The sequence below is a fragment of the Pomacea canaliculata genome, linkage group LG2 (genome assembly GCF_003073045.1).
Source record: "Pomacea canaliculata isolate SZHN2017 linkage group LG2, ASM307304v1, whole genome shotgun sequence".
NCBI lineage: Eukaryota > Metazoa > Mollusca > Gastropoda > Architaenioglossa > Ampullariidae > Pomacea > Pomacea canaliculata.
The window spans coordinates 32,005,818-32,020,005 of record NC_037591.1 but is presented as its reverse complement, the minus strand read 5'-3'; the positions used below and the strand labels follow the sequence as shown (position 1 = coordinate 32,020,005).

Genomic DNA, 14,188 nt, shown 5'->3' with positions numbered 1-14,188 from the left:
TATGTAGATTTGTACTGGTATTCACGTCTGGACTGTAAGTTATTAAAAGGTTTATGTGACCGATCAGACGTGCAGTGTGCTCAAAGTATAATTATGCTCATTTGTTGTTCGACATTATCAGGGCCAATTGTTTGTCACGTGATTTGGTTCCTGGCTGTATCATTTAATTTTCTAGGTTCTTTATCAGGTATTTACAATTATTTTTAATAATGCTAGAGAATTGTTTCATAAAATTTCCTTTCTTTAGCCTTTATAAAAATTATTGCCTTTCTGTGTGTAAGAGAGAGAGAGAGAATGTACGTGGGTGTGAATGAAGAATATGAGTGCATGTTTTAGGACACAGTTCGGTTACATTCTGACTATGGCGTATTTTAAATATACTTTAATGAAATATTAGCAGAAAATCTAACAGCTTTAAGCGTTCATATTTGCTCTCTGCCAATGGACCAAAGATAGATCGAAGGAAAAGGAAAGAATGTATGAAAACCACACTACCTCGGTTTCTTTCACAAAAGTTGGCGGCTTCATAAGGCGGCATTAAGCTTAGATGATCATGAATTACCAACGACCCCACAATTGAATTAAATAATCTTTAAAACAATAATAATAAAAACAAAACAAAAACAAAAAACAAACAAAACAAATAGAAAGTCGTTACATTCATAGCATGCCTTCCACGCTTAGAAAGTGTTGTTAGCCTATTAATTCTGACAACGTGGGTATGTGCGTTGACGAGCGGTTTCCAAGATGCACAACAGGGTCAAGGAGACTTGGTATGAGGTCAACCCAAAGCGAGACTGCATGTGCGCGAAGGTGACGCTGCATCGTCAGGGAGTCCGGTTTTATGGACAGATAACTCTCAGTGCGGAGATCGAAGTCGCTCCAGCCATCTTTCAAGTATGCCTGGAATGCTGTGGACGGATTCCTACAACAGAAAGGGAAGGCTGGTTGGATTTAAATTGTCCATTTTGTAATTTGATTTTGCTTTTAAGACACTGCGCTCTTTATAAATTAAGAGACATTTTTGAATTTGAGTAGAGTATATGAGCGAAGAATGTTTTCATTATCTATGATAATATCTGGAAGAGAGCTTAATAAATAAAAGGCAACCAAAGAAATATTTATCTAAAAGTTAATGACACAACCAGTACTGTGTCTCCTAAATTACATGACTTAAAAAGAAAGATTGAAACTTGTGTACAAAGCCGGTGTGGATTGATGTTTGTCGTGCACATTCTCTGACCACAGATATAAGGCTAAGATTCTGGTCTCACCCTGTCTCCATAAAACCCACGATCATTCCTATGAACACCTGACGCAGATGTTCGTCATCATCATTCCAGAGACTGGCGTTTCCAAAGAAGGAAGGATCCATGTCAAACTCATAAACAAGATCGACTGCATGGGGAGTACCCAGTTCTCTTCCGACCAGGTACGCAGGGTAGTGTTCGAAGAAGTAGACGAGGTTTCGTCTCTCTGACCTTTGACCCCTGGCTACGGCGCGTGCAAACTCCGTGAGCGGAACGTAAAAGAACGTGTCTCCTGGAGTGTCCAGTACAGCCTTAAGGTTCAGCTGCGCAGTGCCTGGTAACACCATACAGAAGTTGGAAAAGTTGCTGTGAAGACTAAACATGCACTTAAACTGTCAAATGCGACCTAGTGTGATAAAAGATGCCCTTCTTTGGTGCGAGTCCCCAGATTTCAGTATTCCTTTTCCAACAGAGTTAAAATTATTGATGTTAAATTCAGACTGTTAAATTTGATTTGGTTACATAGATATCTCTTTGAAAATCTCAGAAATAGATGCAATGCTTACTCCCATCTCCTTTAGTTGTGCGTGATTTTAATATTTATATTTCTTTTTTTACCTGAAATTCACACTTGATATTTACTAGGAAATCGTCTTAGAGAAAAAGTACTTATACTTCCTCAAGGTTGCCGTACTTTCAGGCCCAATGAGGAGAAAGGTCCACTACTAGACTACAGACCACGGCAAACACGGCTGTTATCTCCTCCTTCACCCTTTAGCTCTCTCTTAAAAAAGGAGTTGTGTCCCTTTAACAGCGAGCTGTAATCGTCTTTGGCTGCGGTTTCCCGTTAAAATTATATAAAATTGCATGAAGCTTTTATATATAAATATATATGAAAAATAAGAGGCCGGATACAAGTCACCGTCTATGCTGATTCTCAAAATTTACTACAATGAGCCAAAAGAACCAGAAAAAGCACTTAATGTTAACACTACCATATTGTTTGCTGACCGACGAAAATGCAGATTATCCATGCCCGAAATAAAAAAGAACAAACACACAAACAACCAAACACACAAGCACACACACTGAAAGCCATGGCCGTTGAAGTAGTAGCTTCTCTGCTCACAGACACACAACACTTGCTCTTGATAAACAGTCTTTCCGGGGTTATTTTTTACATAACTTAATATTTTCCGATACTTGCCTGGGTATCTCGGAAAGGTGTAAAAGAATTTGACCACTTCTTCTGCATATGGTGAACTCTTGCCATACCTCTTTTCCATCAGTAGGGGTACGAGATCAAGGTCATAGAAGTCAAAGTTCAGGAGCAGTGCTGCATTGCCCTGGTTTGTTGAAACAGTCAAGTTGGAGATACACGGGTTACACACTACAGGTGCACATACACTCTCCCTTTGGTCTCTTTTTCAACGTTTATTGCTATAAGAATCAGTTGTCCTTTGAAAAGATATGAAAAATACTATATGTTATTTTTTAGCGTAAAAGAATTTCCAGCAGTAAAACATCAACAGAGGACTGACTTACCGTTTGGTACAATGTCTGACTTAAGAAAAACCCTCCTTCGTTGTTGACACAGCCACTGAGGTAGTCACGGTCATAAAATCCTATCTGCACGAGCAAGAGAAATATGTCAAGTGTATCAGGCACGAAATCGAACGATTTTGATAAAAGCATATATTTATACAGTGTGTGAATGCTTGAATATGTGTGTTCCGTATAAGCATAAGGACGAATAAGAAATTGTAAAGAACACACCTGAGTGAGATAGTCCTCGTTCTGTAGCATTTCCGCAGGGTCGTTGGCTATTAAGTCTCCGTCCACTATCGGCATGTAGACATAGTCAACAATTGTTCTCGCTAGCGACCTGTCTGGGTACTGCGCTGCCATCAGTTGCTCTGGAGCAGCTTTCTTCAGACACGTCAATGTGTCCTGGTCAGACGGAACATCGCCGGAAGGCAACGACGATCGAGAACATGGACAATGGATGTTACAAGCAAGGTCAAGCAAACCCTGTAGCGGATTCCGCTGGATGGCGCCCGAGGTCGTGGCGGCACCACTCTGCAAGATAGCTCTGTGGAACAATCCTTTAGAGTGGGAAGACAGGCTGAGGAAGGCGGAACTCACCGCCCCTGCCGATTCTCCTCCCACTGTGATCTGGTCAGGGTCGCCTCCAAAGGCTTGGATATTGTCCTTGACCCATCTGATGGCAAGCAGTTGGTCCCAGATTCCGTAGTTCCCTGGAAACCTCGAGTCTCCTGTACTGAGGAAGCCAAAGATACCTAGCCGGTAGTTGACGGTTACCACGACAACGTTCCCCTCCGTCACCATCTGGCCCGGCTCGTAGAACTCAGAGCCCCCCGAGATGAAGGCTCCCCCGTGGATAAAAATAAACACAGGTCGCGCAGGTCTGTAATCAGTAACAGCTGGCAATGAGGGCAAATCTTTGACAAACACCACACGTGAGGTTAAACTGGAGCCATCTAAAGATTAAAATACTAGGACAGTAGCTAAGCACGTTTTAAAAACGTGTTTTATTTTAAACTTTTAGTAAAAAATAGGTGGAAATAAAAAAAAAAAAATCTAGGCTTCAAAAAGATATTACACTAATTGGCAGAGTAGCTGTCAGTAATATTGACAAAGCTAAATTATATATGAATACTACTACCCTCTTCTTCCACATTCAAGACAGAGAAGAACGTCAAAGCTTTTGCCTTAAATTCACCCGGGTCAGAAAAATCTGATCACGTTCGTGAAAAGTTAAAAATGCAAAAAGTTGGCTGCTACTAAACACAGATAAAAAGATATTGTCATGAAAATGCATCCTTGGCATAATAATGATCAAATGTGTACAGCGACATGCATCCCAAAATAACTTTTGTAAAGGTGTGCTAAATGCCTATTAAGAGTGTTATTATTGTGTTCTGCTGAAAACATCAGAGTATATGATTGAAGAACCAGTGCATTTAGTGTATTAATGTCTGCCACGTTTAAGCTGAGGTCAACTTTTCAGTTTTCCGTCTGCTTTGATCACGACCTTAGACAAGTAAGGCTAAAAAAAAAGATATTTAGGCCCACTTATCTCTTACCTGTCTGTAGGATCACTAGACTGCCCTTTGCGTGGTCTGAAGATGTTCAGAAAAAGACAATCCTCGCTCATTAATGATCCATTGAACCTTATCAGCCCTGGAACATCCTGCCAGCACAATTTTCCATATTCTCCAGCATCAAAGTGTCCCTGGTCAAAAGCAGGATGAGACAGGGGCTTAGAGAAGCGCAGGTCTCCTACAGGTGGTCTGGCGTACGGAATGCCTCGGAAAGCTTCGTATTGTCTCCCGTTCTTTGAAGTTAGTATCCCTCCGCTGATTGCTCCCAGCTGAGTCTGGACAACGGGAAGCTGCAGTGTTGTCGATGTACTCTGGGAACGTGTGAGTGTAGCACTGAGCACGCTGACCACGGCAAGCGAGTAAAGTATCATATTGACAGACTTTCTTCAAAGTGCTTGTTCAACAGGTCGTCTCATCAGCGCTGTAAAAATCGTGACTGTGCCGTATTTGTACACGACGGGGTTGACATCAGTAGGAACACCTGACACGGCTCTGACCTATTAAGGGAAGGACGCCCGGTGGTGTAGTGCAGTGGTTCTTAACTGGTGGTATGTGTACCCGTAGGGATATGACCAGGGTTATGAAGGAGTAAGCAGCGACACAAAAAATAATTATGTATTCAATGTGCTGGTAGTAGTTTAATTTGAACAACCAAAGAGTTTTGAAGAAGGTTGCCAGTCCCCTGCTTGACTCATCGCCAAATACGTGCGACAGCCGATAGTCAGTACAACTGTACTGCAGCATCATGAATCACTAACAGCATCTAAGAGAAGACAATCTCTTCAGTGCAAGAAAGGAGTTAAAGGTGGTTATAAGGCTTTTGTTCGCATTGTTCGCGGGAACCCCGAATATGGACTGGGAAACTGAAGGAAAGGGATACCGATACGTTCACCAAAGTGACTGATTAAGAAGGTATTGGGTCGTCTTTTGATCAATGATCATCGATCATTTGAAGAATCTAGAGAACGAAATTGTCCGATATTTTTCTGAAATTGAAACGGATAGTGCCTAGAACAACTGGCTTTGGGATTCTTTTTGTGAAAACAATGTTGAGTCAGCAGAACTTCTTGATGTCTAGAAAGAAAAATTATTTGAAATTGCTGCCTACAGAACGTTGAAAGCAAGAATGGACAGCAGTGTGGGAGATTTCACAGCATCCCCGTGGACATACTTTCACCCTACAGTCACAGAAGAAGTTGATAACCGCTGTTTTAACTAATACGAAAACGGAGGATTAACAACTTTTGCAAATGACTTTATTTCACTTTCACGTTGTTTCTAGAGGACTGATTTTTTTCTGGTATTTAACAAAGGTATTAGAAATACTTAAAATAATAGTTTACCTCTGAAAAATATGATAATAAAACATTTATGAAAAGTGCTAACTGGGTAATGCAGAGACTCGTATAACGTAAGATTGGGATGCAAAAGGTTGCGAGTCCATCAGAGACATAATTAGTTTTTATTACTTCATTACTGAGACCCTAACAAACACAATTTGGCATTCATCATGACACAAAACACTGAGTACACAATGGTTAGAGCTTTTTCTGGCAAGTTGGTCAGCCTATCAACTCGGACAAAGTCGGCACGTGGGATGTCGAGTGGTTTGTCTGGTTAAACGCTGGGTCCAGGAGAGTTGGAAGTAGGTCGAGCCACAGCGAGGTCTCGCGTGGGCGGAAATGATGCTGTATTGATGAGGAGTTGGCTTTAATAGACAGATAACTCTCGTCGATGAGGTTGAAGTCCGTCCACCCATCTTGTAAAGATGATCGAAGTGCGCTTTTGGGATTTCTGTAATAAAAACAAAACTACAGATACAGTCATATTATTTGTACAATAGCTGTATTCATTGATAACATACAAGCTTTAGAAGTAAGTTTAAAAAAAAATTGTTAATCACATATTATTTCCTAAAACTTTTCCTGGTATTGACAAAGAAGAAATAATATTTTACAATACATGACGTATTTTGTTAGAAAAATCTCGGTTCCTTTACAGTTTATACCGCTCACATATTGTACGGTTAAAATGAAAATAAAATGCTTGACTACTCCTCTCCAGATGCTGACAATATCTACAGCGGTGCTGCATCATTAAAAGCTGAAAAAAAGAGAACTGACACTTCAAAGTAGTCCGAAGTAATATTCTAGACAGAGAGTGACATCTTACCCTGATTTCACAAAATCCACGATCACCGACATGAAGACTTCACGAAGGCGATCATCATCAGCAGTCCAGAGACTAGTGTTGAGTACAAACAAATCAATGTCAAACTCGTACATCAGGTCATACCCGTGTGGTGTACCCAGGTATCCATCTGAGAAATATGCGGGGTAGTGCTCAAAAAAGTAGACCAGGTTTCTTCGCGCTGAACTTTGACCCCTGGCCACAGCGCGTGCGAATTCTGTGAGTGGCACGTAGAAACCAGCATCTCCTGCAGTGTCCAGCACTTGTTTCTTGTCCAGCAGCGCAATGTCTGTGACCACATGCAAGATTAATGACTCTAGTACTGCCTGGAAGGGTTATTTCTAAGATAAAGATTGATGCACCACTCTAACAGAAAAGGCCTTATAACATTTAACAATATTAGATAATATTGCACCTTTTCTGGGCTGCTGATGATTCTCGTCATCGGAAATAGAAATCGTCAGTTTGATAATACATTTCTAGGCACGAACGTGTTTATGGGAATTTTTCACTATTATTATTATAGTCAAAATAGGTCAGCGAGACATACAGTACATAAAAGTTATTTTACGTTCTTATCTATCTATTATCAATTGAAGAGAAAGCAAGTACAGTTTTATACTAATAATAATGTAAAACCGACGGCTACAATTTTTATTCCAGATTCAATCATTATATCATCACATGTAGACAGAACAGAGGACGAATAGCTAAAGTGTATGTTTGTGCTCGTACATGTGTATGCACACACGTGAGTGAGTGGGAGGAGTTCTACTTCTTAACTACATACCTGAATATCTCGGGTAAGTATAGAAAAACTTGACCACTTCTTCCACAACTGCTGAGGTATTTCCAAACTTCTGTTCTATCAGAAGGGGCACGAGATCAAGGTCATAGAATTCTGGTTTCAGGATCACTGAGTCGTTGGGCTGTATCACAGAAACAGTAACAACAATACTTTCCTCCACTTCGGTCTTGTTAAATGCTAACAAGAGCGGTATCACAGATCAATCCGTGATTCCATGTTTTAAAGCTCGTTTAATCCTTTCGCTGTAAATTACAATGGTGAATAACATGTATCGATGAGTGAGAGTGTCAGCGAGGAAAGGGAGATCACTCTAGAGAAAAATATTGAGAAGCAGACGGCATTGGCGGACATGAGAGTGGAAGGATGTTGCGTGAGTGTTAATGTGAGTGTAGGAAAATAGAAGTGATTCCTTGCCTAGACAAGGTTTCTTTTTCCCTCTGTGTACTGGCGATTGTGGTAGGTAGCGCCCTTTTGATCGAGGATTCGTCTAGATCTAATCTTGTCGCCTTCGGTGAAACACCCAGCAGTGTGTAGACCGTGTGTACAGTACGTGGGCTTCTTGTCGCCAAGAAAATGTAAGTGAGATAATAAAATTGGAACTGTGTGTGGACGAACAGAACTGTGAGTAAAGTACTAAATGACTGCTGGTACGATTATTAACTACATGATAAGAATTAAGAATAAGAGTCATTTAAGTGTCATTGATCGGGGAAGGCCCCGGATTGTAAACATTGCATGTACTGATAACTGTGTTTGTGAAATCCTGAGCCATTCAGCAACTTATTAACCTCATGTGGACAGTCTCATGCAATCGTTGTTGTGTGTGTGAAAGAACGCGTACAGACGTCGTGTGTGTGTGTGTTACTCGAGAGTGTGAGACGGCGTCCGTGACAAGCGAAAACATTCGTTAAATAAGTACAAGATAAGAGCCCAGTGAAAGTAAGTAATCTCTCAAAACGTAGGACCAGAGAGATTAGCTCAGGTGAACATTTACGCTGGTGTATCATTAATCAGCATTTTAATAAATAGTACAAGTGCACTGAGTTTGTACTTTTTTGGGACATTTCTAATTTTTGTATATGAGAAACAGAAGTGGCACACTTGAAACAGACTTAATGATCACAATCCGAGTTACCGTTAACTCCAGGACCGTAGTGGAGAGGAGCCCTCCTTCGTTGTTGACGCAACCACTGAGGTAGTCTCTGTCGTAGAACCCGATCTACACGAGAGGGCAGTTGACATGTCACGAGTAAGTAGTAAGAAACAGATCAAATTTTAACTGACTACATAAATAAGTGTAATTAATGTGTATTTCGGAACGATGAGTTTTAAAACTGTACTGCAATAGTCTTTTTTCTTGAAATTCAGCATCTGTAAGCCTTGGTTCTTTCATTAAAGTATGACAAGTATTTTATTATTTGCTACACCAAAATTAACCAAAATAGACAGTAAAAGAAATAAATCTTTTAGCAATTGCGTTCGAATATTTTTATCAAATACAAATCGTTGATGGATATATATATATTTAAAATACAATTATTAGGAGACTATTATATGAGAATACCTGTTGTAGATATTTAGTGTCGTTTAACATGTCTGCAGGGTTTTTCGTCACAAATTCCCCATCTACTGTTGGTACAAACACAAAGTCCAGAGCTGCACTTGCTAAGGTTGTCTGCAGGGGTGAGGCTAAAAGAATTTGTTGAGGGGACGCCCTCCTCACACAGGACAGAAAATCTGCGTTGAATGCTGCATCCCTGGTGCTTGTGGTGGAGCGTGGAGACGGACAGGTGAGGTTGAGTGCCAGCTTGTGTGCCTGGTCCAGCGGCTTTCTCTGGAGCGCCCATGATGACGTGGCGGTGCCGCTCTGCAGGATGGCTCTGGCGAACAGCCCTCGTGACAAAGGCGTTAAGGTCTGGTACGAAACGCTGGCCGAACCCGCAGACTCGCCTCCGATGGTGATCTTGTCAGGGTCACCGTTGAAAGCTTGGATGTTGTCCCTGACCCACTGGATGGCCAGTTGCTGGTCCCACAGGCCGTAGTTACCAGGTAGTGTCGGGTCGCCCGTGCTGAGGAAGCCAAGTGCACCAAGGCGGTAGTTCAAAGTCACGACGATGATGGTTTCCTTGGTTACAAGCCCTCCCACACTGTATAGGTCAGAACTTCCATATACGAAGCCTCCGCCATGAATGAAAACAAATACTGGAAGCAGGTTCCTGAAAAAGGAAATTATCTGTTATTAGCTGCAGACTTTACTATCTCAAAAAGGTGAAACGTCGCTGAGTTATCTCAGTTTGTCAGGGTGTTGTAGGAGGGATGGAGTGAGTGAGTAATTGGCCTATTTTGGTGTGCGTGTGCATCTTTAACCTGTGAAACAGCATATACAAACTCAACAACATCATGGGGAAGCTACTGTCTTACATAACGTAGCTTTATCCTATGACAGAGGTTATACACATGGAAAAATATGTGCAGGGATATCTTCTTACATAACATGACTGCATATTATAAATAAGAAAAGTTACTATTTCGTCATGTGCAGCGTTGAAGTTTATCATACGTTTAAAAGAAAACACTACAAAAACAAAGATTTTATAAGGATTTGCGGGCTTGTACGCAATGTCTTACCGTTGTGAAGTACCAGACGACCTAAAGACATTGAGAAAGAGACAGTCCTCGCTCATCGTCGACTCAGTAAACTGTAACAATATTGAAGCACTCTGCCAGCAAATGTTTCCAAATTCTCCAGCATCAAAGTGTCCCTGGTCAAAAGGAGGCTGAGGCTGGGGCTTAGAGAAGCGCAGGTCTCCTACAGGTGGCGTGGCGTACGGAATGCCTCGGAAAGCTTCGTATTGTTTCCCGTTCTTGGCAGTCAGCATCCTTCCGCTGATTGCTCCCAGCTGAGTCTGGACAACCGGAAGCGACGTCTGCTGTGTGTCGCCATGACATGTCTCCGTCAGCAGCACGACCACACACAGTAATGGCGACATTTGCGGCCAACGTTTGTTGAGTCAGCTTTATCGATGAATGCACACTGAGAAATTTAGATATCCGTTTATAGAGTAAATATGTAGGACGCAATGGCCCTCCTGAAATTTGAAGTAGCATATCCTGTGTGAGATCACATCAGATGTTTCACGGATTTTATCTTTATCAGTGATTAAATAATGAATAGTAGCTTATACAGAAGTTTTTTTTTATCAATAAATAATCTTTAAACCGGGCTCCAAGATTTAAAACAAAGCATGCACTTGTTCGGATTATTTCGTCAAGCGGAAAAAATTTTAAAATCGCATTTAAAATCATAATAATAGGGCTGCTTCGCTAGCTACGTCTAAATTCCTAATTTTTATTAAAAGATTAAGCATTAAATTATCCTTAAAATAGATATTTTCAAATGAATTTGAAGAGTATCACTATTTATCCTTGACAATGGAAAATGAATGACTCATAAATGTTATAAACGTTTACATATTTACATAATCAACATAATTATTAAGAACATTTTAATGGTGAATGTATTGATCTTGGCATTTTTAATGTCTTTTTCTTCCAAGTAAACAAATCAACACTCAAACAGACCGACAGACTCTGAGAATATACTATTGAAACACCTTGTAAATCAGTCTTACCCGTGCCGCTCTCTTTAAAACACTCACATAACAAACTCGGTTCGTCTGGCCTTCCTTTTCAAATAAAACCCGGTGTTTGTCGATCATTATACATGGCAACGCCAACATTGCATAATATTGCATTACATTAACCTCTGAGAATTATATTTTTAAGCAGTACTTTTAAAAAATGTTTCAGCAGGGAAGCAACAAGTACGTACTTTACATTCTCTCGTGTTTGCTTTCTGTACAAATTTGATGGATTGGACATATATATAAGTATATTCTTCTTACCTGTAAGTTCGTCAACGGTGAAGAGCGTTGATGTTAACACAGAAATTCGTCCCATTTATAGGCGAGAGGGCATTCTAGTTGACGGGTAGATGACTTGCATAATCCTAGCCGTGGGTAGAAACAGTGTAATGGTCGACCTGAATTGAAGCGAAAGGCCAGTACAAGCGTTCTCCCTTTGTAAACAACTCTAGACATGTGCACGAGGTGCTATGGTGCTGCCGTACTGGCAACGAACAAATAAAAAAAAGACATTACTCGCCTCTTCTATTTTTCTATCCCTTCTCTCTTGCTTGGTTTTGTGTACAAACGCATGGGTACATACGAAGAAAAGAAAAGAGACTGAAGTGTTTCTCGGATTCGCAATCAGTGGACCTCTCAAACGTTTTGATAAGAGTGTTGAATGTATTATATTTTTAGTAATTTCCTTTGATTATATTCGTACTGGCGACCTATACGACAATCGTTAGTTTTAGTGAAGTTTAGTATAAATGTGATCTTTATTATTAATAAATTGTAAAGCCAGCTAAGCCGACTGATTAAAAAACGTCACAGTGCTGTCCATAGTTCTCTCACAGCTCGTGTACTACAAACACTTTGTGTAACTGCTAAGTAGATAGAATACTATCTATCTATCTATTCCTCTTTGTGCATCAGGTTGCACATAAGGCCTCAACCAGAGTCCGCCACCGATGTCGATCGGCTGAAACACGCTCTAGGTGACCCCATGTCCAGCCCTTTCCTTTCATCTCCCTTTCCACTGTTCTTCTCCAAGTTTCCTTTGGGCGGCCTCGTTTTCTTCGGCCGTCTGGAGTCCATCGTAGGGCGACTCTGGAAAGGTCTGCTGTCTGCTGGCGGAGCACATGTCCAATCCATCGCCAACGCCTTCGTTGAACCTGCGTGGTGATGGACTCAGTTTCACTTCTTCGGTGGAGTTCTTCGTTGGTGATGGTGTTTGGCCAAAAGATGTTAAGTATGCGCCTGAGGCATCTGTTTTGGAAGACGTCAAGCTTGTTACTGATGGTTTTGGTCATCTTCCAAGATTCTGATCCGTAAAGGAGGGTGCTGATCACATTTGACTTGAAGATTCTCAGCTTGATCTTCTGGCTTTCGCCAGTCGGGCTCGAATCTCCACCTCCGCATCCCCAGTGTTTGACATTTTGGACCCAAGATAGGTGAAACTGTCAACTTCCTCAATCTCTTCTCCATTTAGTTTGATGCTGTCTTGGACTCTGGCGTTCACTCTCATACTGTTAGTCTTTTTTGTGCTGACCTTCAAGCCAAGGTTTCCAGCTGTTTCTGAGAAGGCCTTTGTTTTTTCCTGCATGTCTTGGTGGCGGTGTGACAGCAGGGCAATGTCATCAGCAAAGTCCAAGTCTTCCAGTGCTGTTGTTGCTGTCATAGTCATGGTCCATCTGAGCCCTCTCCTCTCGCTGTCGGTGGAAGTCTTCATGATCCAGTCCATGGCCAGGATGAAGAGGAACGGCGACAGAATGCAGCCCTGCTTCACCCCGGTACTGACGTTGAAGGGGTCTGTGAGCTCCGTGTCACAGACAACCTGGGATTTGAAATCGCTGTACAGCATTGCAATGACCTGAACAAGTTTTGCAGGGACTCCGTAATGCCTCAGGATCTTCCATAAGGACTCGCGGTGGATGCTGTCAAAAGCCTTCTCCAGGTCGATGAAATTGATGTACAGCGGTGTGTTCCATTCGTTGCTCTGCTCCAGAATCTGTCGCAGAATGAAGATGTGTTCGGAGCAGGATCGCCCAGGGCGAAATCCTGCTTGCTGTGGTCGGAGGTCTTTCTCAAGAGTTGCCGTCAGTCTTGACAAAACAATCTTGCTGAAGACCTTGCTGGTGAGGGAAAGAAGTGTTATGCCCCTCCAATTATTGCAGTCTCCAAGATCTCCTTTCTTGGGTAACTTGAAGATGAACCCTGTCTTCCACGCAACAGGGACCTGCCCTGATTCACCGAAAGGGCCTTTGCTATGGAAGTAAAGAACAGGTTCCAGGCACTAGGAGACCAACAAGAGATGACCTTAGACGACTTCAATCGAGTCTTACAGGAATCAGGAGAGAAAATACTGGGCTTCCAACGGAAAAAGAAAGAACAGTGGATCAGAGAAGAGACATGGAAGAAGATAGAAGAGAGAAAGTCAGCCAAACAAAGAATCAACAGCACCAGATCTGAACGCCTGAAGGAACAACACAGACAAAGATATGCAAAACTGAACAAAGAGGTAAAGAGGATGACAAGAACCGACAAAAGATATCACATAGAGAAACTGGCAGATGAAGCAGAAAATGCAGCAAGTAAAAATGACCTGAAGACACTGTACAAGATAAACAAACAGCTAAACAACGGGTTTAAGAACAGTGATGTGCCAGTGAAAGACGTGAACGGTAATGTCGTCGAGGGAGAGGCAGGAAAACTACAGCGCTGGAGGGAGCATTTTGAGTCAGTTCTGAACAGACCAGATCCCCCTCAGCTTGCAGACATCCAGCCAGCAGCTATAGACCTTGACATCTGCACAGACCCACCAAGCCTGAAGAAGTGACAGCAGCAGTCAAGACAATGAAGAGCGGCAAAGCACCAGGGGCAGATGGAATAACAGCAGAGATAGAATACACGATGGACAAAACTTTCTTTTAGCATCAATACCAAACCATTAATATGGCCACGAAAGGAAAGTATTTTCGATCTTATAAAGAACTAAAACAACAAAACTAGACAGACTCGATCACCTATGTCTTTGAAGACAAGCATAATACAATATTACCAATAGTAAAAATAAGTAAAAACGAGGCAAAAGATAGAAAAAGTATACTGAAAACAGTTTTGACATTTTGACCTGTATATAGTTGACAAACAGTGTGATGTTAGATCGTAATGAGAGCCATTGGTCGACCA

General features: G+C 41.6%; 2 protein-coding genes across 2 annotated transcripts in view; both read right to left on the bottom strand.

Annotated features, from left to right (window-relative positions):
* Positions 1 to 576: 576 nt before the first annotated feature.
* Positions 577 to 4,834, bottom strand: LOC112557951 (bile salt-activated lipase-like). The gene is made up of 6 exons (XM_025228116.1): positions 4,358 to 4,834; positions 3,027 to 3,678; positions 2,796 to 2,879; positions 2,458 to 2,596; positions 1,275 to 1,584; positions 577 to 925 (listed from the first exon to the last, which is right to left on the bottom strand). Exons 1-6 carry the CDS (start codon positions 4,744 to 4,746, stop codon positions 694 to 696), a joined length of 1,806 nt encoding a protein of 601 aa, XP_025083901.1. The 5' UTR covers positions 4,747 to 4,834; the 3' UTR covers positions 577 to 693.
* Positions 4,835 to 5,614: 780 nt separating this feature from the next.
* The window catches only part of LOC112555799 (neuroligin 4-like), a 41,007-nt gene continuing 32,433 nt past the window's right edge, over positions 5,615 to 14,188 (bottom strand). Inside the window, exons 13-15 of the mRNA XM_025224320.1 lie at positions 7,356 to 7,494; positions 6,548 to 6,854; positions 5,615 to 6,169 (exon numbers count right to left, since the gene is read on the bottom strand). Coding sequence (XP_025080105.1) covers positions 5,938 to 6,169; positions 6,548 to 6,854; positions 7,356 to 7,494 — 678 coding nt within the window. The 3' untranslated portion in view covers positions 5,615 to 5,937. The remainder of the gene's footprint in view (positions 6,170 to 6,547; positions 6,855 to 7,355; positions 7,495 to 14,188) is intronic.

Coding starts and splice junctions, on each gene's coding strand:
- LOC112557951 (XM_025228116.1), bottom strand. CDS start 4,746: ATGATACTTTACTCGCTTGCCGTGGTCAGCGTGCTCAGTGCTACACTC. Junction 2,880..3,026: donor ACGAGGACTATCTCACTCAG/GTGTGTTCTTTA, acceptor TTGCTCGTGCAG/ATAGGATTTTATGACCGTGA. Junction 2,597..2,795: donor GTCAGACATTGTACCAAACG/GTAAGTCAGTCC, acceptor TCAACAAACCAG/GGCAATGCAGCACTGCTCCT.